This window comes from Lepidochelys kempii, chromosome 1, assembly GCF_965140265.1.
Source record: "Lepidochelys kempii isolate rLepKem1 chromosome 1, rLepKem1.hap2, whole genome shotgun sequence".
NCBI lineage: Eukaryota > Metazoa > Chordata > Testudines > Cheloniidae > Lepidochelys > Lepidochelys kempii.
In genome coordinates, this window is record NC_133256.1 from 225,655,605 (window position 1) to 225,682,510 (window position 26,906).

Here is a 26,906-nt window from a genome sequence, read left to right on the forward strand (position 1 = left end):
TTCCTTTGTATACAGCCAGACAGGAGAAGCCTGGGACTTGTATGGAAAGCTCGGGGAGGGAGCAGGTCAGCCACTGTGTCACTTGGCTCAAGATTAAGGATACATAGTAACGCCAAGTCTCCTGCATTGACAGGCAGCTGCATTTTTCAAAGGATAATTTGGCTTTTGTTCCCCATACCCCACAACAGAATTTTAAAAATGTTATTAATTCTGGAAAAAAAAAACAAAAAAACAGAAGGGGGAATATAAACTGGCAAGGAGCTTAGATCAATAGAAGTCTTGGGAGGACACTCGTCTTTAAGATTTTTAACTCTACCCCAAAGTGATAGAGGAAGGCTTCCCATCTACGTAAATCCAAAGCTGTGTGTGTGATTAGACTGAAATTAATTTTGACTATTTATTTCATCTTTCTAGGAAAGAAGACTCCCAAGTACCTGATTTCTGGCTGCTACCAGAGAAAAGTATTATCTAAAAGTGCACTAAGAGCCTCTGGCTTGTGCTTGTTAACATTGTACCCTGAGATTTTCCCAGACAATTCAATAGTTTATAAATCATCATCATATAAGCATATTTTCATCCCCATGGACCCTATTTTTATACTCTGGATCCCTCGGTGTGCTCTAATTTGTATTGCCAATGGCTCTAAAGTCAAATTAAATAGGAGGAGGGAAAGATCTGTCTAGTACCACGATGGAGATTGAAAGGAGGGGAAATGTAGTTATTGGTTACAACATGGGAGCTAAAATTGGAGTACAAAAGTCTAATCTAGGAAATGAAAGAGACCAGATCCAAATTTTTGTAGGGTAAAGAAAAAATACCTCCAATTTACTCTATCAAAGGCTTTTTCCATGTCCAGTGACAGAACAGCCATCAGCTTCAAGGGGTTAGCACACTGATAAACTGACCCAGGGTTTGCCTGACCCATGTCTCTCTTGTATAAAACTCACCTAATCTGGGTATGCTATGTACCTCACTACTTTTTCTAATCATCCAGGTAGAATTTTAGAAAATATTTTAATGTCAGAATTGATTAAGAATATTGGTCATCTGGGTCAGCTTTAAGGATGGCTGAGATTAGGACATCATTCATTGAAGGGGGCAGAGTACTTCTGCCAAAAGCCTCAGTGTATAGTTCAGCCAGTTTTGGAGCCAGTTGGCTTTGAATTGGGCATAAAATTCATCTGGAAAGTAGTCTATGGCCAGGGCCTTACTTGATTTCATGTTGCCTAAGGTAGCCATAATTTCAGACGTATGGAATGGGGAATTGAGCCAAACTTTTTGTTCTTCTGCTGGCTGGGGGAATTGCTGATTTTGGGTGTACTCATCAAGTAACTGATCATCAGGGATCTTCTTCTAAATACAAGCATTGGTAGAATCTGGAGAATTCATTAATAATTTTTTAGATTTGTGAGTATCTGACACTGACTTGAGTGAAATGAGTGGGATTTTAGCTTTTAATGAATTCATTCTAAGTCTGTATGCTAATAATATCCCCACCTTTAAATGCTCGATTCCCAGCATGCCTTGTTTTCATTTAAACAACGCAAATTCAGCCTGAGCTGAAATTATTTTATTAATTTCATATCTGAGACTGGTTACATCTCAGTTTATCCAAAGAGGGGTAATCCGCATAGCTGAGTTCTGCCTCCTTGAGCTGTTCCATTAGTCATCAGCTCAGTCTATCTGGCTCTCTTTCTGTGGAAGGAATAGGATATTATCCTGCCCTTTAAGTCATTTCTTCCCCACAAGCTTTTTCAATTATATCTAGAAGTAAAGAGCAGTATTACCTGCCATCTTCTGGTAGCCTAGTTTTTCAGGAGATGAGAGCTACAGTATCACAGGGGTGTGATCAGAGATTATAATGGCTTTATATAATTGTTAATAACACAGCTACCAAGCTACCGGTTGCCAAAAAATAACTATTCTCTGAGTGTGTAGAGGTGAGGAAAAAAAGCAGTCTTTACCTGTAGAGTGGTGCAGTCTCCTTATGTCCTTTAAATCCAATTCCTCCATCTGGATAATAGTCTGCCTAGTGGAGGATGGGGATCACTGAGGTCTGCTTGACCTGTCCAAAAGCAGTTCTAACACTTGTTGAAGTTCCCCCACTATAATCAAATTTTCTAGGAAGGAGTCAATTTTGAAAATAACTAATTGAAAAAGGAGGAATCATCTCTGTTGGGGTCATAGATGTTTACAAGAGTGTATAATGTCAGCGATGCAAACTTTAACAATTAAGAATCTTCCCTACGTGTCTTATCAGTGGATAGGATTTGTGTGTTTTCAGGTTTTACTGAACAGGATTGACACTCCTGCCCCCAGATTTGGCTGCTTAATTACTAAAAACATCATCATTACCAATCCAGCTTTTTTAAAGCTTTTCGACCTCAGACTCAATGAGTTTGGGTTTCCTGGAGGAATATTATATCCACTTACAGCTCATTAAAGTGAGACTCATATTTTTTCCTTCTTATACAGTTAACATTCCTTTTTATGTTCCAAGAAACACATTTAAATAAATTAGCCATGGGTACTCACAGGGGGAAGTGTCCCAAAAAACATCTTAGTCCATGCCCACTAAGACTCAAAGGTACAGCAAGAGTGAGAAGTCCAGGTTGAGGAATAGAAGCGTTCATAAGGCTGAGACACGTGGCCAGAAAGGGTTAAGCATCCTGCAGGATAAATTACCCAAATTCAGCCTTTAGGGACATATTGGTAGATAATCTTTTTGTGTGTTTACATATATTACTCCTAGGGGAATTCTGCACCAAAAAAATAAATAATTCTGCACCGAAAAATTAAAATTTCTGCGCAAAATATTTTAAAATTCTGCAAAATAATGCATATTTTATTTGTTAAAATAATATAATCATGCTGGTTTCAATTATTTTGGTAATTTATTTAAACTACAATACAATGGATGAAGTATGGGAGTGGGGAACACTGGAGGAAATCCCCAACCCCCTCTGCCTAATAGTAATATAACTAGAAGTAAAGGGTCAATAGTAGCTATTAGTCAACAAATATATACAGCCATATGCTCAGTGTTACATCATTGCAACTGAAGAGCAAGTGAAGGCTGGGGAATCAAATTCACAATTTATATTAGCTCCTGACTATCTCCAGAAAGGGCAGTAGCAAACAATTGATGGAGCACATTTTGAAAGGAAATTTTTTTAGTCCAAAAATGTACATGACTAATCACCAAAGCACCACAAACATTTATAAGGCCACACTGTCCTTTACACCACTGACAATGTAAAGGAGCCTTAAAATTTTTACGCCTGTTTTATCCTCCTGGGGGATTCACTAAGAACAATGGGAACAATTCACTAAGAAGGCAGGCTGATACATTCTGCTTTGCCTGAGGGGACAGAACCTGCCCCATGCCTACCTCACCAGAAACACCCCAAAGCTCTGCCCCTCCACGCTGAGCATGCCACAATAGCGAGGGAGAGGGACAGTGTCTCCCTCTCCCACATGACTGCCCAGCCCTCCCACCTCAGCAGTGCTTTATGTCTCTACTAGCTGCTCCAAGCACCCAAACCAACCTGCCTGCACTGCTGGGGAGGGGCGTGTGACCGCTCTTGTGACTTCCCTTTGCTTCCCTGTCAGAAGTCTTTTTTCTGCAGGGAAGCAAAGAAATCTGTGCGAGCCATGAATTCTGTGCATGCACAGTAACGCAGAATTCCCCCAGGAGTAATATATATTGTTAAAGGTTAATGTAATTGAACATTTCCTGCCTATGCTGTATTCTGTTAATTCAGAGATCAAAAGAAAATATTAACATTTATATTAACTGTAAATATAGTGATATCACGGTCTCGATTTCTCTTTGAAGTATACAGCAAATCACCTGTAAATGGTGGAAAACAGGCAATTGCTTTATGTTAATCTGTGTAGCTAATTACTGGTGATGCTTAGGAAATAGGTCTACTTCAGAGTCTCAATGATTGCCTATTGTTCGCCTAATAACTCTGAGCTATCAAGAGAAGACCTGGAACTGTATAAAAACCCTTGGGTCCAGATCCTTTTTCTCTCAGATCTGCTTAATACTTTATGCACGGGAAGCTTGAATCATAAGACTGAGATCTCCAGTCCCACCTGGGATCACCCTGGATATGAACATTGGACTGAATCTATGGATTAATTTTAAGAACTCTTTGCAACTCCAAAGCTCACCATCTCTCCTATGAAACTAATCTCAGAACTGTACTCATGTCTGTATGTATACTGATCTTTTTAATAAATTTTAGTTCAGTTAATAAGAATTGGTTGTAAGCATTTATTTGGGTAAAATCTAAGATATTCATTAACTTGGGAGGTAATGTGTCTGATCCTCTGGGATTGGTAGAACTTTCTTATATGATGAATAAGATTTTCAGTAATCCTCATCATATTTGACTTGGGTGTCTGGGTGGAAGCCCAAGGCTGGATTGCTATACTGGGCTTCTGTGCAACCAGTAAGGGATTATAGAAGCTGTCTTCTGCTGGCTTGATAGAATATTGAAATATCCACCAGCTCCACCAGATATTGAAATATCCACCAGCTGGGGATTATCTGCCCCATTCTTTACAGTTTACCCTAATTGAATAATCTCAGTGTGGCCCCCCCGGGACACTGGTCACAAAGGCATTTAGATGGAGAAGAGAAACTAGAGTGGCAAGAGGTTAAGTAGGTAAGAGAGTTAAAAGGAGGTAGTACAGGGGGGTGTAAAACAAGGCAAAGGTGTGAAAGACCAATGCTCTCAAGTCAGAGTGGGATAAAAGATCAGGAAGATAGAGGGGTAGCCAGAATGAACACATCCTCTCTGTTCCACATCAAATGCAAAATATATGAATATGCCTAATCCTCCCCGTTGGTGCTTCCCCGCACAAAAGGCAGGAGATGGGGGGGGATGATGAACATTGCTGAATACGTTTTAAATAGGGTTTCTGGGCTAAATGCACATAACTATGCATCGGAGGTTAGAGTCCTACCAGACATATCTGCTTGTGGATCCACTGGAAAAATGAGGGATGAGAAACAAGAAACTATTTTACCACCTCCTATAGACAGATGGGTCCAAAATCCCAGTGTATGGCTCTCTAATGGCCAGCTCTTAAACACACAGGAAGTGAAATAATGCCCTCATCCCTGTGCACATTACCCAATATCTGCAATTTAAATTGAATACTTTACCAGTATGCTGTTCTTAAAATCATTAATTAAGGCAACCCTTCCCACACCCCACTCCTCTTCCTCCTGGAAGAGCAAAACCAATGGGGGAAAAAAGCTCATAACCATTATTAGAAATGGAGTCAAGAGATCTGGACTGATAAGTAACCAACTGCAGTTCATATAGTTTGTTAAGCAAAGTAATCAATATGGTGTTTCAAAGAGCGGATAGGATATAGTTACTATCTCCACGGGAGCCAGGTTGGTCTGGATTCTTGCTCAGTGAGATGAGTTGTGCTGATTTCTGTCTATGAATGTCTGATGGCTCCGCCTGGCTTTAAATATGGGTATGATGGAAGATATGGGACGTACAGAGCTGAGATGGGCACTTCTCTGGATCCCTTCACTTCTGACAACCACCACCCAGCATTGCAAGTGTTGAATAGCAAATCCCATGGCAACGTAATTTTGGTTCTATAGAAAAAGCCATAGAATGTAGTTTTCTGCTTCTCCCAGTTTCGAGAAGTTAAGGGCCTGGCTATCCACCTTCATCTGAAAAAGAGCTTGGAAGGCTATAAAATAGGTCAGTCCTTTCTCCTTGGCCTGCTTCCTTGACATATTTAACAGGGCTCTTTTTTGATTACCTCCTGGCTGTAGTTGGGAAATATCACTATCTATGCCCTTTCCATCTCAGGTTTCCTTTTTCCCAGGCTTTATTATTATTATTTAAGAATGGATTCTTTCACATTGTATTTTAGAAAATTTAATATAAATGCTTGGCTTGGAATTAGTTGAGGGTTCAGTGGCTAGGAGCAGTGGGCCCTTTCTATATTCAGCTCTGTCTGGGTATAAGGAAAATCTTAAGTAGTGTCTTATACAAATTCTACAGATCCAACCACCCTCAAATTATTTCTTCTGGATGGCCTTACAGATCAATTCTATTTTTCAGCTTTTGGATCAGACATGTTTAGTCTGCACTGATCATAATAGAGTTCATATTGTCTTCTAAGGTACACATTCTAACTTCTGCCTCCCTGATCCTGGAGATTAGCCCCTGCAAACTGACCTGGTGTGCTGCAGTTATGATTTAAATTTCAGAGATATTCTCTGATACAGTGGTTCCCAAACTTTTGAACTGGTGACCCCTTTCACATAGCAAGCGTCTGAGTGAACCCCCTTAGAAATTAATAACACTTTTTAATATATTTAACACCATTATAAATGCTGGAGGCAAAGCGGGGTTTGGGGTGGAGGCTGACAGCTCACGACCCCTCACATAATAACTTCCTAACCCCCTGAGGAGTCCTAGCCTTCAGTTTTGAGAACCCCTGCTCTGATATTTACAGAAGCAGGATCTGTTCTTCAGCTATCTGCTTTATCATATTGTAGACTTGCTGCTTCTCGAATGGTGCCATGCTGCCCTGCAAAGGGCTATCAGAGACCCTCCGATTCTTCACAATTTCTGGTGAGTCTGGGGAGTTTAAAACCAGATCCATCTGCCACTGTGATGTTAAAGAGCAGGATGAGCCACGCAGAGACAAAAAACTGTGGTGTTAGTACAGTGGATATTGACAGATTTTAGTGAGGCTGAGCAAAAGCTCCAGATCTAGGCAGACATTTTCCCCTGCTGGCTCCTGGATGCTGGCAGAGGATATCTTTAGAGAGGTGCATAAAACATATTTTCTGATTACTAAAACAACACTGGAACTTAATTGCGGACAAATCTTTGTGGCAACATCATTACTCATTGTACTTTGTTATATGACTTAAAAAAAATTGCTCAATTCCTTCCTCTTTATAACCAATATTAATTTACCTGAGTTCTATTAAAATCCTTGGTAGCTGCACAAACAGCTTGTCTGGTTTCTACGTCTTTCCTTTGTAGTTCCATGGCTTTTTGATCTAGGTCTATCCTGTTCTTGTCATGGAGATCCTCTAAATTAGATTAAAGCAGAATTTAGTTGATAAGGCTTATCATCCATGCATATGTAAATGTAATTTTAAAACAGTTGTTGGTTGATGAACTATTCACATATTAAACAGAAAGACATCTCATGTATCCCTTTCCAAATTCCATGGCTAAGGTTTATTATAGAAGGTTTAATGAGTCAGTAAATTAACATATCAAGGAATCCAGGTTAGAAATGTAAAAAATGAAGCAAACTTTATTTAATACTTGTTTGTTCAAAACTTGTTTGGACAAAGTTTTTAAAAAATATTGTAACTATCCCCAGAAAACACTTTTTTCAGGACAGAAACTAAAAAAATAAATCAGAGCTTCATTTTATCTATTGTAACATTAGTATAAAAGCATAACAAGTACCTTGACTTCATTGAATTAAACGTTCAAAATACACAAGCTTTTTTTAAAACCACCCAGTCTCTTCATTTCAGGTGTATAGGGGAAAAGAAGATTAGAAATTCATGGGATCATCATAAGTTCTCAATACAAGTACTTTAACTGAGACATTAAAACAAGTTTATTTTTGTGAGTCTGCACAGGATATCTGTGTGAAGTTAAAATTCCCACAGCACTTTCCCTATATCACAGATTGGCATAATGGGCTATTCTACAGTTTTGCAAATTATTCACAGTAGAATTTGTTTAAAAAACAAAACAAAAACATTAAAATCAAACTTTTACCTTCATTTGTTACCTGCAAATTTCTGGTCTGCTAATGCATTCTTCCAGTCTCTCTGTTGCTGTAGAGACCATTCTCTTGACTGCTCCTTTTGAAATTTCACTCTCTGATCATAGTTTAAATCTTCTCCTAGAAACTTCTGCAAGCCAGATACAGTACATCGAGGGTCACTGTCAGAGAGGCGAGCAGGAGTATCCTTCTTCAGGGCCTGTGGGTCAGACAAATCAAACTCACGCCGAGTTTCTGGCTTCTGAAAATTCTGTTGAAACTCAGTGACAGCTTTGTTTAGGTTTTTGATGTCTTGTTTCTGTCGTTCTTCTAACATGCAGATGATCTTGTCATTTTGCTTCATTTCACCAGCTACAAAAAGGTTATGAACAAGGTAAAACTACGAGATTCAAAATGTACAGGGAATTGTAAAAAATGAAGAATGTGATCTTGAAAAAAGATTAGAAAATAAATCTTTAAAGTACTAGACTTAAGTCATTTAGGAGGTCAAAGCTGGTAAATGATTTTTCTAAGATGATAGGGCCATTCAGTTATAAAAACTCTCAATTGTTAATCACCTTTGGCACCTTTGAAAATATAATAAAAAATATACATAAAATAAAGACAGAAGATAAGACTGCTAATAAATTTTGTTGTAGCATATCAATCCTAGGTACTGTGGAGCAATTCCTCAGCATCTACTACTAATTTGCAGTAGTCACTGAAACACAATTACTTATTAGGAACACAAGAAACTATAAAAATAACAATCAGCACTCTAAAATGATGTACCACCAATGATATAGCTTGGAAAAAATATTGGCAAACACCATTGCTTTTTAGAGAATTTATTGTTAATTACCGCCTCCAGTTCAAACTTTGCAACTGATCCTGTCCCACAGAGTACACAGTCTAACTGTTTAAATATAATTCACAAGTATATACCTGTCAGAATGCATATGTTCTGGAAGTTTCCTATAGGGTCAAATTCTGTTAGATATTGTGAATCAATGCCTGCCAGGAAAATCATGACCAGCAGCAGCTGTGCAGTGCAGAAGCTGGCTACTACATTTTGGCACTTCTTGAACCCATAGAGAGGTTACTCTATGGGCCCTTTGCAAATGAAACCATCGAGGGGCATTCCAGCCACGGTGGGCCATGGTGCAGCTTAGATGTCAGGGGATGTGCTCAGCATGATTATGTGTCTGTGCCCTGACTCAGCAATGGCTCCTACTCACAACCCTGGTTTAGATTATACATGTTTCTATCAAAAACAATCTATATACTGATGGCTGTCCATAATGAGCACCTCTAGGAGTAAAGAGATATTGCAATGCATGTGCTTCAGTGGCACAAGTTCTATTAATATTAGCAGAACTGTACAACCTTCCCCAAGTGAACTGATGAGTACTTTACACCACACTCCCGAATCGGATTAATTAAAATACACTTTCCTAATGGCATGTAGCATATACATGATGCAATATAAAAAAAATCCAAATATAAAGAGTGAGCTAAATCCTGAAGACCTTATTGATAGAAAACTCCCATTGACTTAGGCGGAAGTTTTACCCAGTGTGGGGAAAAAAAATTTCCCGCTCAAGTGAAGACAGACATTGTTTCAAGGGTGATATAGAAAAATAAACAGGATATACTTTCTATGTCTGAATTAAGAGGGAAAAACATAATCAGTCATGTGCTCACATATGGACAAGGTTTATGAAATGAATTTACATTTTGAAACTAAATGTGGGACAAGAAAAATACAATTTTGCTCAGATAACTATTACCATTTTAGTGCATATGTATCTTTATTTGCTGATACAGCAGTAAGTGATTCCTACAGCACAGGTTTTCAAAATGAGTGCCTAAAGTGAGGATCCTAAGTCTGATCCTTTAAAGTATTATGCATAAGTAAGACTAAGTTTTGTCATGTATATTTTTAGTAAAAATCAGACAGGTCATGGGCAATGAAGAATAATTCATGGAAGCCCGTGAATTTATCTGTGACTTTTACTAAAAATATGCATGACAAAATGGGGAGCCGCGGGGTCCCCATACTATCGCTGGGGGACCGGCTGGGAGCTGCAACGGCCCCCCCTCTGCCCATGGCTCTGAGCTGCGGTGCACTCTTGCTGCCCATGGCGGCCAGGAACTGTGGGGCACCCCCACCATCCACAGCAGCTGGGAGCTCCTGGGACACTCCCTTCCCTGCCCTCAGCAGCTGAGAGCTTGGGGCCTCGCAGTTCCCAGCCACCATGGGCAACGGGGGGACCCTGCAGCTCCCAGGTGCTGTGGGTTCAAGTCACGGAGGTCTCTGGAAGTCACAGATTCCGTGACCTCTGTGACAAATTCGTAGCCCTATGCATAAGCTTAACTTTACACACAGGGTTCATTGGGACTTCTGATATGCTTTAAGTTAAACTGATTTTCAAAAGGGCTGAGAAGCCAACAGTTCCCATTGTCTTCTACTCCTGGGGGAATTCTGCACCAAAAAATTTAAAATTCTAAACATAATATTTTAAAATCCTGCAAAATTCTGCATATTTTATTTGTCAAAATAACACAATATAATTACACCAGTTTCAATTATTTTGGTAACGTATTTCAAAATACCTGTCAGCAAGGATGTCTGTAATATTACGGACAATGAAAAAGATTCAGGAAATGTTTTTTGTCAAATAGATTCCTTACGAGGCATATAAAATACAGAACTTTATGTAATGCATTTAAACTACAATACAGAACCATGTCCCCACCACCCACACCAGAAGCAGTGCAAAGGCTTGGGGGAGTCAGGGGTAACGGAGGAGCTGAGGGAAAGGGAAAGAGCCTGTGAGTGAACCTGGAGGGTTGTTGGGTGTGGGTGGGAGACATATGAAACAGGTTTTTTGGGAGGGCAAGGGGGAATTTTTAGGGAGCCTCCCCCATGCAGACTCTGGCTGACCCCTGGCCTTTCCCATTCAGTCAGGCACATCTGTCCCCATGTGTCCCTGCACCCTCCCCCCCCCCATCTTCCTCCACCCCCACTCAGACACCTACTCCCCATGTGTCCCTGCACCCGTCACCCTGCACCCCCTCTTCCAATCACCATGTGTCCTTGTACCCCCCATCCCATGTCTCTGTGCCCCCACTCAGGCATCCCTCTTCCCCAATGTGTCCCTGTACCCCCACTCAGCCACTCCCTCCCCCATGTGTCCCTGCATTCCCTCCCCCTGTCCCTGTGTGGCTCTGTGCCTCCACTCCCATTCAGCCACTGCCCCAGTGTGTCCTCCTCCAATAGCCCTTATGAACCCCAGTTTGTGACCCCCCCCAGCAGCCCCATGTGTCCCACGCTGTCTGTCCCCTCATATCCCCTGTCTCTTGACCTGGCCCCACCGACGCTGTGAAGAAGTTATCCTCTTCCCTTTCCTATCACAGCTGGGGATTGCTCGGGAGTGGCTTCTCTGTTCTAGCGCCACAGCAGCCCCTGGTAGGCAAAAGGCATAACTGCAGCAACTTTCTGGCAGAAATTATTGTCTATGGGGAAAAAAAATTATGCGCAGCACATCAATTATGCGTGTGCGCAGCTGCACAGAATTCATCCAGGAGTAGTCTTCAGGCCACTTATAGAGGTGTCTAATTTTTAGTACCCATTTTTAATATCTTTGCCTACATTTCCACAGCAGCAAATACTCAGGAAAAGACTGGTGGAAACATTTTAAAAAGAGAAAATGGTGAGAAAAGATCACAAAACAGAGTACAAATGTTTACATATACTAATACAAAATTGTATTATTTATATAACAATAAATGTACCAATTATTTCATGTCGTGCTTTCTCATTTGCCTCTTGAATCTTCTTATCATTGATTTGAGTATCCAAAGCATCCTTATCAACCTATTACAATAAAAAAAATTAAGCTCTGTAAAAATTATTTATTCTATTGAAAATATTTAAAGTATGTTTACAGGCTTTAGTCCAGCCTTTTATATTAAAATGTTCCCTTGAGCCAGAAATGAATGAATTTGCCTTGCAAAATTATAATTTTAAACAGCTGTGAATTATGTTATTGCCAGTGAAATGGCTTTAATGGTAAATTACAGGCACTTTACTATTTAAAAGTATGTGGCTGCAAAAAGAAAATCCAACAATAATATTTCTGTTTGTTCATTTCATTCTAATAGCAACAGGTACATTCTTATTCTGAAACAAAATAACATTACAAGGTTAGGTTGAGCTCCAATACACTAGATGAAATGTTTCTTCCACTGTAGAGGGCATTCCTACTTAATTTACTTATCTTTCATCCATTTACATATATTAAATAGTTGTAAAGGTTTTTGACATTCACATTATAATAGAGTTATAATAGTTTTCAGTTGTAAAAAGTTTGAGCACTTCTGTAAAATCTACCATTTAGCCTCACACATCTGTTGGAGGCGGCAGTAAGAGGGAATTTTCAGCCTTCACAGCGTGAAGCATTGTGTCTGGTGTTTTCAGCATGCAATTGGGGTTCTGTCCCTGACTCTTCCACAGATTTTCTGTGTGACCTTGGCCAAGTGACTTAATTTCTTTTTGTATCTATAAAAGTGGGATAATAATCCTTATTCATCTTGGTAAAGCACTTTTAGATCCTTGGATGAAAAATGAAAGGTAGTAATTATTATTTTCTATTGGGATTAAGCAAGTGCTCTCAAAACAGATCACAGTAGAAAAGACATATGGTGCGATGCTGCCTAGGGCCACGTCCACACTACCTGCCGGATAGTGATCGATCTATCGCGTCTAGCGTAGATGCGATAAATCGATCCCCGATCGCTCAGCGACTCCGGAACTCCACCACGGTGAGAGGCGGAAGTGGAGTCAACAGGGGAGTGGTGGCCATCGATCCCGTGCCGCAAGGATGCGAAGTAAGTGATTCTAAGTCGAGCTAAGATACGTCGACTTCAGCTACGCTATTCTCGTAGCTGAAGTTGCGTATCTTAGATCGATCCCCCCAGTGTAGACCAGACCTAGGATTGCTGAATATGCTGATTAGGGGAAGAAACAAAGTCTGATCTTATGAAGTATGAAAGCAGCAGAAGTCCTAGAATACCTTCAAATGATAAATAAAGTTCAAAACCATGCAGTACTGGATTCTTAATATAAATTAAGTTATGAGGAAATATTTGGTTAATAAAGTTCTTCACAATTTCAGTAACAAGTTAAGGAAAAATTAAAGATGCTTCCTTTGGTAGATTCTAGGCATAAAATGGACAAATAAAGACTGGACAGATTATACAAATTTTGAACTACTGTACCAGCTATATACCTTCTCTGAACAGTTTTCTCTTCTCCAGAAAATACCCAGAAAAGAACTGCTCCAAATCACGCAGATCTTTAGTACTCATCTGAATAGTCCAGAATGCCAACCTGAGAGCATTTGAAATGCTAGTTATTGCACTAACTGCATGCCAAGATATCAATAGCATTGCAGTGATGAATTATTTGCTATGCTGAGGCATCCAACTGTTTTTCTAATCTGTTCTTATAATAATCTTTATTTGTAATTTTACACCTTATGTGTACATATACGTACTGTGTACATGTTAGTTCATATTCATTTTTGATTTGGTTTTGTATTTGCATTCTTAAGAAATTCCTGATGCTGAGAAGAATAAGCTCTAAATTAAATTAGCTCTTCTATAAATGAAAAAAGCTAAATATCTCAGAGCACGTTTACAAAGACTGGGGTGAGCATAATTAACCCCACATTGCAGATGAGGTAAGGTGTGCATAAAGAGGGAAAGTGATTTACCTAAGATCACACAATAAGTTAATGGCAGTTAAGAATAGAAATAAGGTCTCCTGACTCCCATTCCCATGCCAGTGAACCACTCTGTACACTCCCTGCCCTTTTTGATTCAGTCTCTTTTCCAACATTTGTGGAGTGTTCAGAAGTCAGATACTGGCTTGCTTCAAACTTCTTCAGAAGTAGCAGCTAAACAGAACTGATAATATTAAAATCTATGCCCGTATGTAGTATACAAGCACTTTAAAAATGTGACTGGAAGCACAAATATACTGTATATTTTGTAGGCTTCAGGATCTTTCTACTTTGTGCTATGCTTAATTTCAGAGCACAGGACAACCCCCACTCCGAATGTTACCTTTCACATGTTGAATACAAAAAGAAAAGGAGTACTTGTGGCACCTTAGAGACTAACAAATTTATTTGAGCATAAGCTTTCGTGAGCTACAGCTCACTTCTTCAGATGCATTCAGTGCTCATGAAAGCTCATGCTCAAATAAATTGGTTAGTCTCTAAGGTGCCACAAGTACTCCTTTTCTTTTTGCGGATACAGACTAACAAGGTTGCTACTCTGAAACATGTTGAATACATTACACTATTTTAATTTAAACCAACAAAAACATGTATAGAATCCTTTCTTAGGTTTATCTTTCATTTCTTATGTTTGTCTCTCCTGCAAATTGATTCAACATACTAGTGCAAAAGTCTTTGGGCCAGATCCTCAGATGGTACAGATCAGCACAGTTCCATTAAGTGGAAATATGCAGATTTACATCAGCTGAGGATTTATCTTTTAAACTTTTAAAATCATGTAGTAGACATATAAGTCATGACAAAAGCCAAATGATGAATGTCCCTGTGCAAGAAACTGGTCTTCAGTTGTCTAGTTACTTTACCTGTGTGGGCAAACTGTCCGACAATTGCCAAGTACACGATTTCTTGCTTCCTCCTCAGAAGCATCTAGCACTGGCCACTACTGGTAACAGAATACTGGATCAGATGGACCACTGGTCCATCTTATTCCCTTGTAACTAAGGTGACTGTGGCATAAAGGCCCCAGGCATAAATCCAAGGATTTACAGAAAATTTAGGTACAATTATCCTTCCAATGACTCATTGATATTCAACCTTAACACTCTAAGGATCAAATTAAGACCAGTCATAAACAGGTCTAATCCACTGAAGTCAATGGATGGAAACCGATTTCACCAATTCTGAATCTAGTTTTATGTGATACTAATACAAAATTGTTCATACATTCATAACACTAAAAGAAAAGGAGTACTTGTGGCACCTTAGAGACTAACCAATTTATTTGAGCATGAGCTTTCGTGAGCTACAGCTCACTTCATCGGATGCATACCGTGGAAACTGCAGCAGACTTTATATACACACAGAGAATATGAAACAATACCTCCTCCCACCCCACTCTCCTGCTGGTAATAGCTTATCTAAAGTGATCATCAAGTTGGGCCATTTCCAGTACAAATCCAGGTTTTCTCACCCTCTACCCCCCCACACAAATTCACTCTCCTGCTGGTGATAGCCCATCCAAAGTGACAACTCTCTACACAATGTGCATGATAATCAAGGTGGGCCATTTCCTGCACAAATCCAGGTTTTCTCACCCCCCTCCCAAAAACCACACACACAAACTCACTCTCCTGCTGGTAATAGCTCATCCAAACTGACCACTCTCCAAGTTTAAATCCAAGTTAAACCAGAACATCTGGGGGAAGGGGTAGGAAAAAACAAGGGGAAATAGGCTACCTTGCATAATGACTTAGCCACTCCCAGTCTCTATTTAAGCCTAAATTAATAGTATCCAATTTGCAAATGAATTCCAATTCAGCAGTTTCTCGCTGGAGTCTGGATTTGAAGTTTTTTTGTTGTAAGATAGCGACCTTCATGTCTGTGATTGCGTGACCAGAGAGATTGAAGTGTTCTCCGTCTGGTTTATGAATGTTATAATTCTTGACATCAAATAAATGGACACAAATCAGATGTCAAGAATTATAACATTCATAAACCAGACGGAGAACACTTCAATCTCTCTGGTCACGCAATCACAGACATGAAGGTCGCTATCTTACAACAAAAAAACTTCAAATCCAGACTCCAGCGAGAAACTGCTGAATTGGAATTCATTTGCAAATTGGATACTATTAATTTAGGCTTAAATAGAGACTGGGAGTGGCTAAGTCATTATGCAAGGTAGCCTATTTCCCCTTGTTTTTTCCTACCCCTCCCCCCAGATGTTCTGGTTTAACTTGGATTTACACTTGGAGAGTGGTCAGTTTGGATGAGCTATTACCAGCAGGAGAGTGAGTTTGTGTGTGTATGGGGGTGGGGGGGGGTGAGAAAACCTGGATTTGTGCTGGAAATGGCCCACCTTGATCATCATGCACATTGTGTAGAGAGTTGTCACTTTGGATGGGCTATCACCAGCAGGAGAGTGAATTTGTGTGGGGGGGTGGAGGGTGAGAAAACCTGGATTTGTGCTGGAAATGGCCCAACTTGATGATCACTTTAGATAAGCTATTACCAGCAGGAGAGTGGGGTGGGAGGAGGTATTGTTTCATGATCTCTGTGTGTATATGAAGTCTGCTGCAGTTTCCACGGTATGCATCCGATGAAGTGAGCTGTAGCTCACGAAAGCTCATGCTCAAATAAATTGGTTAGTCTCTAAGGTGCCACAAGTACTCCTTTTCTTTTTGCGAATACAGACTAACACGGCTGTTACTCTGAAACCATTCATAACACTGAAGGTTATATACTCTTAATGGCTAAAGTTAGGGCCCTACCAATTTAACGGCTGTGAAAAATGCATCACGGACCATGAAATAAGCCCTTCCTCGTGAAATCCCATGTCCCCTTGTTCCTAGGAGTGCCCCACCAAAGGGAGCTCCTAGCTCCAGCTGAGCTGGGGAGGGACAAGACTTGTCCATCTCCTGCACAGATGCTCGGGGGTGAAGGGGGAGAGAAGGGGGAGTGACCAGACCCATCTCCAGGTACCTCCCCCTGCTGCAGGACACTCTGGGACTGGGCAGCAGCCCCAGGGGTTCCTGCAGCTGAAGGAGACTTGTGGAGTTGGGTCCGGTCTTCCCTGTGCTGCTGGGAGCACCCCAGCAAAGGGGGCTCCTAGCTCCAGCTGGGGAGGGACAGGACAGGAGGGTGGCAATCCGATAACCCCCACAACAGGTTTGCGACCCCCCTTCCCACAATCCCTTTCTGGGTTGGGACTCTCAGGGTTACAACACTATAAAACTTACCAAGTTTCAAATCCTGTGACTGTGAATTTGACAATACTGAAACGTGAATTTGGTAGGGACCTACCTATAGTACATCTGAGGCTTTCAAAGGACTACAAACATAATTTAGCCTCATTGTACCTATGTAAGTTAGTGAAGTCCCCCACCCCACAAAAAACAAAAACAAACTGGAAGAGACAGACATATAATGGGTCTGATTCTCAGTTGTCAGTACCTTGTGCAGTTATTTACAGTAGTGTTTCTACTTTTCTAATTTGGTAGTGTCTTACGCCCACCTTCCACTTGCTCTGCACTAGTGTAAATGACTACTTAAGGTGCAGGGCAGTGGGGAATCAAGCCCTACAGACATAAAGGTACGTTTACCATAGGGAAAGACTCCAGCAGCTCCCCACTACCTCATCCCTGCTGTACAGCCTTTCACTGACATGAGTAGATACACACCGCAGTGTGGGCACTGCCTCCTTGTCACTGTGGCGTGTAGCTACATACACCTAACATGCCACCGCAAGTAGTGTGAGTAGTGTAAACGTAGCCTAACAGGGCCGGCCCACAACATTTTGGCACCTGAGGCGGGGAGCTCAAATGACGCCCCCATGGCCCCTTGCTTGGGCCAAAACTTTGAAACTCTGGGTCCTACTGGCACCCCCCCCAAGTCTGGCACCTGAGGCAGTCGTCTCAGTTTGCCTCATGGTAAGGCCAGCCCTGCAGCCTAAATATGCACCCACAGAGGGTCTGATTCGGTTTCCATTAAAGAAAGCTGAAGTTTTGTCCTTGGTTTCAAGAGAAGCAGGATGAGCTACCCATATAAGAACTGCAGAGGTAATCTTCCAACCCTGGAAATGTTGAGTGAGAGGCTGTCTAAATTGGAGTGCCTTCTAAATGTGAGTCCACCCAGCATGCCTCGGTGCTTCCCTGTCTATTAAAGGGGATAAAGACTCTCACCTTTGTAAAGTACTTTGAGACCCCAGGGCAAAACCCCCCACACGGTCACTCCTGGGTTGGGTATTTCTGGTCCCTGGAAACCACGTTTCCAGGTGCTTGTGGCCCCGCCTTTGAGTCCCGATGTATGATCGTTCATTTCATCGATCCCCGTAGAAGTCGGCACCCCACAGTCCCGCGCGGTAGTTTGGGTCAGTCCGCCTGCCCGCCCCTAGACCGCGCCACGAGGCGGCAGCCCCCCACCGCGCTCCCCTGGCAGGCGCACCCCGCTTACCCCGGCGGTCCTGACTCGGGCGTTGAAGATGCGGCTCTGCCTGTGCAGCTCGCCCTGCCGCCTCCGCTCCAGCGCAGCCGCCTCGGCCAGGTCCCGCTGCAGGCCCAGCTTGCGCATGGTGCCCGCCGGGGGCGAGGTCCCACCCAGGCCGAACCACGACGATCTCCCGGAGCCCTTATTCCCCACCCCGGGGCCGAGCACCGACCTGCACCGGGCGGCCCAGCCCCAGGCCGCCGCCGGGCGATGTCAACAGAGCAGGTTGCTACGGGAACGAGCCCGCCGCCCCGCTCCGCCCCGATTTCCGCGGTCGTAGCCCTCTCCCCCTTGGCTCCTCCTCCCTGGTCCCGCGCCCCTCAGAAATCTCGCGAGACAAGCCGTCCTTTCCCGCGGAAACTAGCACGCGGCAGCTTCGCCTCGGTGTCTCGCGCTGCGTGGTCCCGCGCCCCTCAGAAATCTCGCGAGACAAGCCGTCCTTTCCCGCGGGAACTAGCACGCGGCAGCTTCGCCTCGGTGTCTCGCGCTGCGTGGTCCTGCTTTTGTGAAGCCGCAGGTTGCCTGAGGGAGGCGCGCGGCGCGGAAGGTGCGCGTGACACCTGTCTACCCCTGCGCGCGCGCGCACCCCCCCTCCCACATATAAACCAACTACTAAGAGGAGGGGCGTTTCGGACATTAACGGCCGCCGTCCCCTCGGGGGTCCCGGTTCGCCCCACCCCGCGGGGATGGGTTACCTGAAGCTGCTGCTGCTGGAGAACTTCAAGTCATGGCGGGGGCGGCAGAGCATCGGCCCCTTCATGAAATTCAACTGCATCATTGGGCCCAACGGATCAGGTAGGGGAGGCCAGGCCACAGCCCACTGGGCTCCGGGGCTTTGCCGGGCGGGGCCCAGCCTGGGGATAGGGCAGCTACCCCACCCTGGGATAGTGACTCCCCTCCTGGCCAGACCCCAGAGGAGTAGTGGCTGCAGCTGCCCTGATCCCACTGGCAAAATGCCCGTTACTCTGCTGGACCTGCAGCATCCAAACCCCAGTGTGGACACAGCGCTTGGGGGGGTCTGAAGCCAGGGATGAGCTAAAGAGGCCCAGCCCTAGCGTCTATCCAGCTGGTTTTAGCGAGGTAGCCTGAGCTCTGCAAGCTGGAGTTCATCACACTGGGTTCACACTTCCTGTCGCTTGCCGCGTAGACATCCGTAAAGTAGGCCTTGTCTGGCTGCGTGGTGGTGTCTGGCAACCCAGGGTGCATCCCCTCTAGACAAAAAGGCCAAGTCAGGGCCTTGTCTTCACTGATGACAGGTGTGTGTTTACCTCAGGGTGACTAACACGTGCAAGCTGTTGCGCTGTCAAATTGTAGTGCAGGCAAGGCTTTACCAGCCCCAGACTAAGTTGTGGGGTCAGTCCAGGCTTGGGGTGCTGATCTTGCCCTGCTACCTCAGGGCAAACACAACAAGGGCCTTGTCTCCACTGGGGGTTTTGCTGCGAGATAATGATTGTGCTCGATAATCTCATTGCGGGAAAACAAAACAAAACCTTTCAAAGCAGTGAAGATAAAGCCTAAGGTAGTTATCACTGAACTCAGCCTGACCTCTACCACTTTCTCTACTCAAAACAAACTTACAGTGGTGCAAATTTCTCTATTATTATTACTAGTAGACAGTGCAATGTAGACACAGCCTTACACAACCTCTCCAGTTGGCGCTGTTGGGAATCACAGCACGGACCAAGCCCTGATAGCTGGATCTGTTCTTGTTTTGATCACATTTGGAGGAAGTTTAACTTAAGTGATAGTAAAAACGTGGCCATGCATTGTTTTGCATCACCTACCACAGCTCAACCAATGGGAGATTTTTTTGTCAAGGACCTGTGTAGAAAAAGCAGTAGACGCTATAACAGTCTTATCCAAGGAGAGAGAGAGTTGTCCAGTGGTTACTGCAGGGGCTTAGGATTTGGGACATTTGGGTTCGGTTTCCAGCTCTGCCATTGACTTATTCGGCTCTTGATTAAGTATCTTCACCCCTCTTTGCTTTTAGTTTCCACATTTAAGCTGTCTGAGAAATGCAAAGCAGTATTGGTTAATATTTTTCATTGCTTTAATTTAATTTTATGTGTTAGTGGATCACTCCAACCCTGTCCCCCACTGTTTCTAATGTTCAAAATATTGAATGAAGTTTTTCAGATTCTCATCCAGTTAAATCAGCATAAATTAGATGAATCAGTAGCCAGAAGAAACTCTGATACTGTGTAATCCCCAACATTCAGTTCAAGAATATTCTTATTTTTTCCCCCTTTTTTCCCCCTCTTCTCCTATTTTGGGCCGGAGGGCAAGAGAGAGGAAGATACAGTATAATGCTGAAGTAGTGATTCTGGGAGACCAGAAAAATGAGGGTGCTATCATGAATGACAGATAAGAGAGGGTGAGGGGAGAAAAGTTTTGGTGGAAAGATAATGTGCTAAGTATTAGAAATATTAGCAGAAAAATTATTCATAATAGTGTAAGGAAATATGAAAAAGACATTATTTGGAATTCAAGAATCTGTAAGAAAGAGTTCTAAATGCATTATGAAATAACGTTATCAATGACCGTAGTATGTACTGAGCAACTGATATTGTCAGGCAAACTGAAGTAAAGGGGAGAGATTAGACATGCTTAGATAAAGGGTGTATAGACCTGGATGTGTCATAAATTAAGTATGGAATTCAGTGGTGAAACACTTTTATAATAGTTAATCTGTTGCAGACATTGGTACTAGCTGTTGGTTATAAATTCAAATTTCAAACATGTAAATCTCTTCTAAAATTTTATTTTAAATAGATGTTTCTTAAATGCATTCGTAGGTTCTGGAAGACAACAAAACTGAGACAGAAATAAAAGATTGTAGTTGGCTATTCATACCTATCCAACTCTAAAAAATCAAAAGTTAATGTTTTTGCTCATTTTAAAGGAAAATCAAACATAATGGATGCCCTTAGTTTTGTAATGGGTGAAAGAACAGCAAATTTAAGAGTGAAAAGTGTTCGAGAACTTATTCATGGAGCACATGTTGGAAAGCCATTTTCCTCTACTGCAAGTGTGAAAATAGTGTACTGTGAAGAGAATGGAGAAGAGAAAACATTTTCAAGAATCATTCGAGGTAAGTACACCTCTACCCAGATATAACACGAATTCGGATATAATGCGGTAAAGAAGCGCTCTGCGGGGTGGGGCTGAACTCTCCGGTGGATCAGCGTGTCTGGCTCCGACACGCTGCTCTGAGTGGCGTGTTAAGGGTGCCCGGCTGAAGGACTGGATAAGGGGCAGAGGGTCTCGGGGGAGGAGGGGGTGTCAGGGAGAAGGGGGAGTTGGATGGTTCGGAGGTTCTAGGGGCAGGGCGGTCAGGGGATGGGGAACGGGAGGGTGTTGGGTAGGGTGTGGGAGTCCCAGGGGGCCTGTCAGGGGGTGGGGGTGTGGATAGGGGTCGGGGCAGTCATGGGACAGGGAGCAGGGGGGGTTGGGTAGGGTCCTGGGGGTGATTAGGGATGGGGGGGGGTCTCTGGAGGGGGCAGTCAGGGGACAAGGAGCGGGGGGGGTTGGATGGGTCGGGGGTTCTGAGGAGTCAATCAGGGGGCGGGAAGTGACTATTAGTAATGGAAATGCTTGAGGCCAAAGCAAGTTCGATGTAATGCGATTTCATCTATAACGTGGTAAGATTTTTTTTGGCTCCCGAGGACCACATTATATCAGGGTAGAGGTGTAGTAGGTTTTGTTTCAAATATTTTCTGTTTGATACAGAAAACTTGCAGTGGAGTATTTATTTTTAAATCTTAAATATACAATAATCTGATGGTACAACATGGGCTAATTAATCCTTTGGAATTAAGCCAATTTTTATAGTACCTTTTCATGGTAGCCCAGTGTTGTAATTATAAGGATGAAAACAGTAACCAAGAAGAAGAGTTAATCAGATGCTAAACAAAATACATGTTAAGTTCCCCTCTTGCCCCCCCCCCCCATGATTACCCAACTGTGGCTCTGAGAGTTTACCAAAGGAAGTGAGTTCCATGGGGAATTCCTCTGTGAAAGCCATATTATGGACGAAAGCCCAAATTCTCTGTGCTATTTAGACTCCTAACTTTTATTGAAATCAATGGGAGTTAGGTGCCTAGATACCTTTGAGAATCTGGGCCACGGTTTCCAACACTGGAAGCACTCTCAAATCCAATCCTAATTACTTTTAGGTGAGGTATAGGATTGGTAGCTGTATCTAATGGTCACTGACCATTTCAGTCTTTAAAGGTTGACACCTCAAATCCCACATAGAAAAGAAAAGGAAGCCAGTGCAGAGACCTGAGCAAAGGAGATGCAACTGCCCCACGCCACTCAGGAGGAGAGCAGCTGTGTCTGCTCTAGCTCCAGTGCCCGAGTGGACTTCAGGGGTAGTCATGAGTATATTATTGTAGAAAAGACTGGTAGTAACAGGTGTGGCTAATGCTGTAATGTCCATATTTGAAAATAATGGTTGCATTCTGGAGATCATAGAATCACAGAAATGTAGAGCTAGAAGGGACCTTGAGAGGTCATCTAGTCCACCCTCCATTTTGAAGCAGGATTACCTAGACCATGTTTAAGCTGTTCTTAAAAGCCTCCAATGATGAGGATTCCACAACTTTCCTTGGTAACCTGTTGCAATACTTTGTTAGGGTATGTCTACACTACGGAATAAGATCGAATTTATAGAAGTCGGTTTTTTAGAAATCTGTTTTATATATTCGAGTGTGTGTGTCCCCACAGACAATGCTCTAAGTGCATTAAGTGTATTAACTCGGTGGAGTGCTTCCACAGTACCGAGGCTAGAGTCGACTTCCAGAGCGTTGCACTGTGGATAGCTATCCCACAGTTCCCGCAGTCTCCGCTGCCCATTGGAATTCTGGGTTGAGATCCCAATGCCTGATGGGGCTAAAACATTGTCACGGGTGGTTCTGGGTACATATCGTCAGGCCCCCCTTCCCTCCCTCCCTCCGTGAAAGCAAGGGCACACAGTCGTTTCGCACCTTTTTTCCTGAGTTACCTGTGCAGACGCCATACCACAGCAAGCATGGAGCCTGCTCAGGTAACCGTCACCGTATGTCTCCTGGGTGCTGGCAGACACGGTACGGCATTGCTACACAGTAGCAGGAACCCATTGCCTTCTGGCAGCAGACGGTGCAGTACGACTGGTAGCCGTCCTCGTCATGTCCGAGGTGCTCCTAGCCATGTCGCCTGGGTGCGCCTGGGCAGACATGGGTGCAGGGACTAAATTTGGAGTGACTTGACCAGATCATTCTCTTTAGTCCTGCAGTCAGTCCTATTGAACTGTCTTATGGTGAGCAGGCAGGCGATACGAATTGCTAGCAGTCATACTGTACCATCTTCTGCCGGGCAGGCAAGAAATGAGGATGGCTGCAGTCGTAGTGTACCATCTTCTGCCGAGCAGCCATGAGATGTGGATGGCATGCAGTCCTTCTGCACCGTCTGCTGCCAGCCAAAGATGTAAAAGATAGATGGAGTGGATCAAAACAAGAAATAGACCAGATTTGTTTTGTACTCATTTGCCTCCTCCCCTGTCTAGGGGACTCATTCCTCTAGGTCACACTGCAGTCACTCACAGAGAAGGTGCAGCGAGGTAAATCTAGCCATGTATCAATCAGAGGCCAGACCAACCTGCTTGTTCTAATAAGAACAATAACTTAGGTGCACCATTTCTTATTGGAACCCTCCGTGAAGTCCTGCCTGAAATACTCGATGTAAAGCCACCCCCTTTGTTGATTTTAGCTCCCTGAAGCCAACCCTGTAAGCCATGTCGTCAGTCGCCCCTCCCTCCGTCAGAGCAACGGCAGACAACCGTTCCGCGCCTTTTTTCTGTGCGGATGCCATACCAAGGCAAGCATGGAGGCCGCTCAGCTCACTTTGGCAATTAGGAGCACATTAAACACCACACGCATTATTCAGCAGTTCATGCAGCACCAGAACCTGGCAAAGTGATACCGGGCGAGGAGGCGACGTCAGCGCAGTCACATGAGTGATCAGGACATGGACACAGATTTCTCTGAAAGCATGGGCCCTGCCAATGCATGCATCATGGTGCTAATGGGGCAGGTTCATGCTGTGGAACGCCGATTCTGGGCTCAGGGAAACAAGCACAGACTGGTAGGACCGCATAGTGTTGCGGGTCTGGGACGATTCCCAGTGGCTGCGAAACTTTCGCATGCGTAAGGGCACTTTCATGGAACTTTGTGACTTGCTTTCCCCGGCCCTGAGGCACATGAATACCAAGATGAGAGCAGCCCTCACAGTTGAGAAGCGAGTGGCGATAGCCCTGTGGAAGCTTGCAACGCCAGACAGCTACCGGTCAGTTGGGAATCAATTTGGAGTGGGCAAATCTACTGTTGGGGCTGCTGTGATGCAAGTAGCTCACGCAATCAAAGATCTGCTGATATCAAGGGTAGTGACCCTGGGAAATGTGCAGGTCATAGTGGATGGCTTTGCTGCAATGGGATTCCCTAACTGTGGTGGGGCCATAGACGGAACCCATATCCCTATCTTGGCACCGGAGCACCAAGCCGCCGAGTACATAAACCGCAAGGGGTACTTTTCGATAGTGCTGCAAGCTCTGGTGGATCACAAGGGACGTTTCACCAACATCAACGTGGGATGGCTGGGAAAGGTACATGACGCTCGCATCTTCAGAAACTCTGGTCTGTTTCAAAAGCTGCAGGAAGGGACTTTCTTCCCAGACCAGAAAATAACTGTTGGGGATGTTGAAATGCCCATATGTATCCTTGGGGACCCAGCCTACCTCTTAATGCCATGGCTCATGAAACCGTACACAGGCAGCCTGGACAATAGTAAGGAGCTGTTCAACTACAGGCTGAGCAAGTGCAGAATGATGGTAGAATGTGCATTTGGATGTTTAAAGGCGCGCTGGCGCAGTTTACTGACTCGCTTAGACCTCAGCGAAACCAATGTTCCCACTGTTATTACTGCTTGCTGTGCGCTCCACAATATAAGTGAGAGTAAGGGGAAGACGTTTATGGCGGGGTGGGAGGTTGAGGCAAATCGCCTGGCTGCTGGTTATGCGCAGCCAGACACCAGGGCGGTTAGAAGAGCACAGGAGGGCGCGGTACGCATCAGACAAGCTTTGAAAACCAGTTTTGTTTCTCCTTGATGAAACCCCCACCCCTTGGTTCACTCTACTTCCCTGTAAGCTAACCACCCTCCCCTCCTCCCTTTGATCACCGCTTGCAGAGGCAATAAAGTCATCGTTGCTTCACATTCATGCATTCTTTATTCATTCATCACACAAATAGGGGGATGACTACCAAGGTAGCCCAGGAGGGGTGGTGGAGGAGGGAAGGAAAATGCCACACAGCACTTTAAGCACAGCACTTTAAAAGTTTACAACTTTAAAATTTATGGAATGCCAGCCTTCTTTTTTTTTGGGCAATCCTCTGGCGGAGTGGCTGGTTGGCCGGTGGCCCCCCCACCGCGTTCTTGGGCGTCTGCGTGTGGAGGCTATGGAACTTGGGGAGGAGGGCGGTTGGTTACACAGGGGCTGTAGTGGCAGTCCGTGCTCCAGCTGCCTTTGCTGCAGCTCAACCATACACTGGAGCATACTGGTTTGGTCCTCCAGCAGCCTCAGCATTGAATCCTGCCTCCTCTCATCACGCTGCCGCCACATTTGAGCTTCAGCTCGCCACCTCTCCTCCCGGTCATTTTGTGCTTTCCTGCACTCTAACATTATTTGCCTCCATGCATTCGTCTGTGCTCTGTCAGTGTGGGAGGACAGCATGAGCTCGGAGAACATTTCATCTCGAGTGCGTTTTTTTTTTTTCTTTCTAAGCTTCACTAGCCTCTGGGAAGGAGAAGATCCTGTGATCCTTGAAACACATGCAGCTGGTGGAGAAAAAAAAAAAGGGAGAGCGGTATTTAAAAAGACACATTTTATAAAACAGTGGCTACACTCTTTCAGGGTAAACCTTGCTGTTAACGTTACATACATAGCACATGTGCTTTTGTTACAAGGTCGCATTTTGCCTCCCCCCACCGTGTGGCTACCCCCTCAACCCTCCCCCCTCCCTGTGGCTAACAGCAGGGAACATTTCTCTTTAGCCACAGGCAAACAGCCCAGCAGGAATGGGCTCCTCTGAGTGTTCCCTGAAGAAAAGCACTCTATTTCAACCAGGTGACCATGAATGATATCTCACTCTCCTGAGGATAACACAGAGAGATAAAGAACGGATGTTGTTTGAACGCCAGCAAACATACACTGCAATGCTTTGTTGTACAATGATTCCCGAGTATGTGTTACTGGCCTGAAGTGGTAAAGTGTCGTATCATGAAGGACGCAATAAGGCTGCCCTCCCCAGAAACCTTTTGCAAAGGCTTTGGGAGTACATCCAGGAGAGCCGCGAATGCCAGGGCAAAGTAATCCTTTCACATGCTTGCTTTTAAACCATGTATAGTATTTTAAAAGGTACACTCACCGGAGGTCCCTTCTCCGCCTGCTGGGTCCAGGAGGCAGCCTTGGGTGGGTTCGGGGGGTACTGGCTCCAGGTCCAGGGTGAGAAACAGTTCCTGGCTGTCGGGAAAACCGGTTTCTCCGCTTGCTTGCTTTGAGCTATCTACAACCTCATCTTCATCTTCTTCGTCCCCAAAACCTGCTTCCGTATTGCCTCCATTTCCATTGAAGGAGTCAAACAACATGGCTGGGGTAGTGGTGGCTGAACCCCCTAAAATGGCATGCAGCTCATCATAGAAGCGGCATGTTTGGGGCTCTGACCCGGAGCGGCCGTTCACCTCTCTGGTTTTCTGGTAGGCTTGCCTCAGCTCCTTCAGTTTCACGTGGCACTCCTT

At 44.0% G+C, this 26,906-nt stretch overlaps 2 protein-coding genes across 4 annotated transcripts in view; one reads left to right on the top strand and one right to left on the bottom strand.

Moving 5' to 3' along the window:
* The window catches only part of RIBC2 (RIB43A domain with coiled-coils 2), a 31,532-nt gene extending 13,195 nt beyond the window's left edge, over positions 1-18,337 (bottom strand). The window contains exons 1-4 of the mRNA XM_073315989.1: positions 18,045-18,337; positions 11,584-11,665; positions 7,813-8,157; positions 6,972-7,090 (exon numbers count right to left, since the gene is read on the bottom strand). Of these exons, the coding sequence (XP_073172090.1) occupies positions 6,972-7,090; positions 7,813-8,157; positions 11,584-11,665; positions 18,045-18,161 (663 nt within the window). The 5' untranslated portion in view covers positions 18,162-18,337. The remainder of the gene's footprint in view (positions 1-6,971; positions 7,091-7,812; positions 8,158-11,583; positions 11,666-18,044) is intronic.
* Positions 18,338-18,763: 426 nt separating this feature from the next.
* The window catches only part of SMC1B (structural maintenance of chromosomes 1B), a 64,053-nt gene continuing 55,910 nt past the window's right edge, over positions 18,764-26,906 (top strand). For all 3 annotated transcript variants that reach the window (XM_073315998.1, XM_073316012.1, XM_073316005.1), the window contains exons 1-2: positions 18,764-18,872; positions 20,980-21,168. In XM_073315998.1, coding sequence (XP_073172099.1) covers positions 18,764-18,872; positions 20,980-21,168 — 298 coding nt within the window. The remainder of the gene's footprint in view (positions 18,873-20,979; positions 21,169-26,906) is intronic.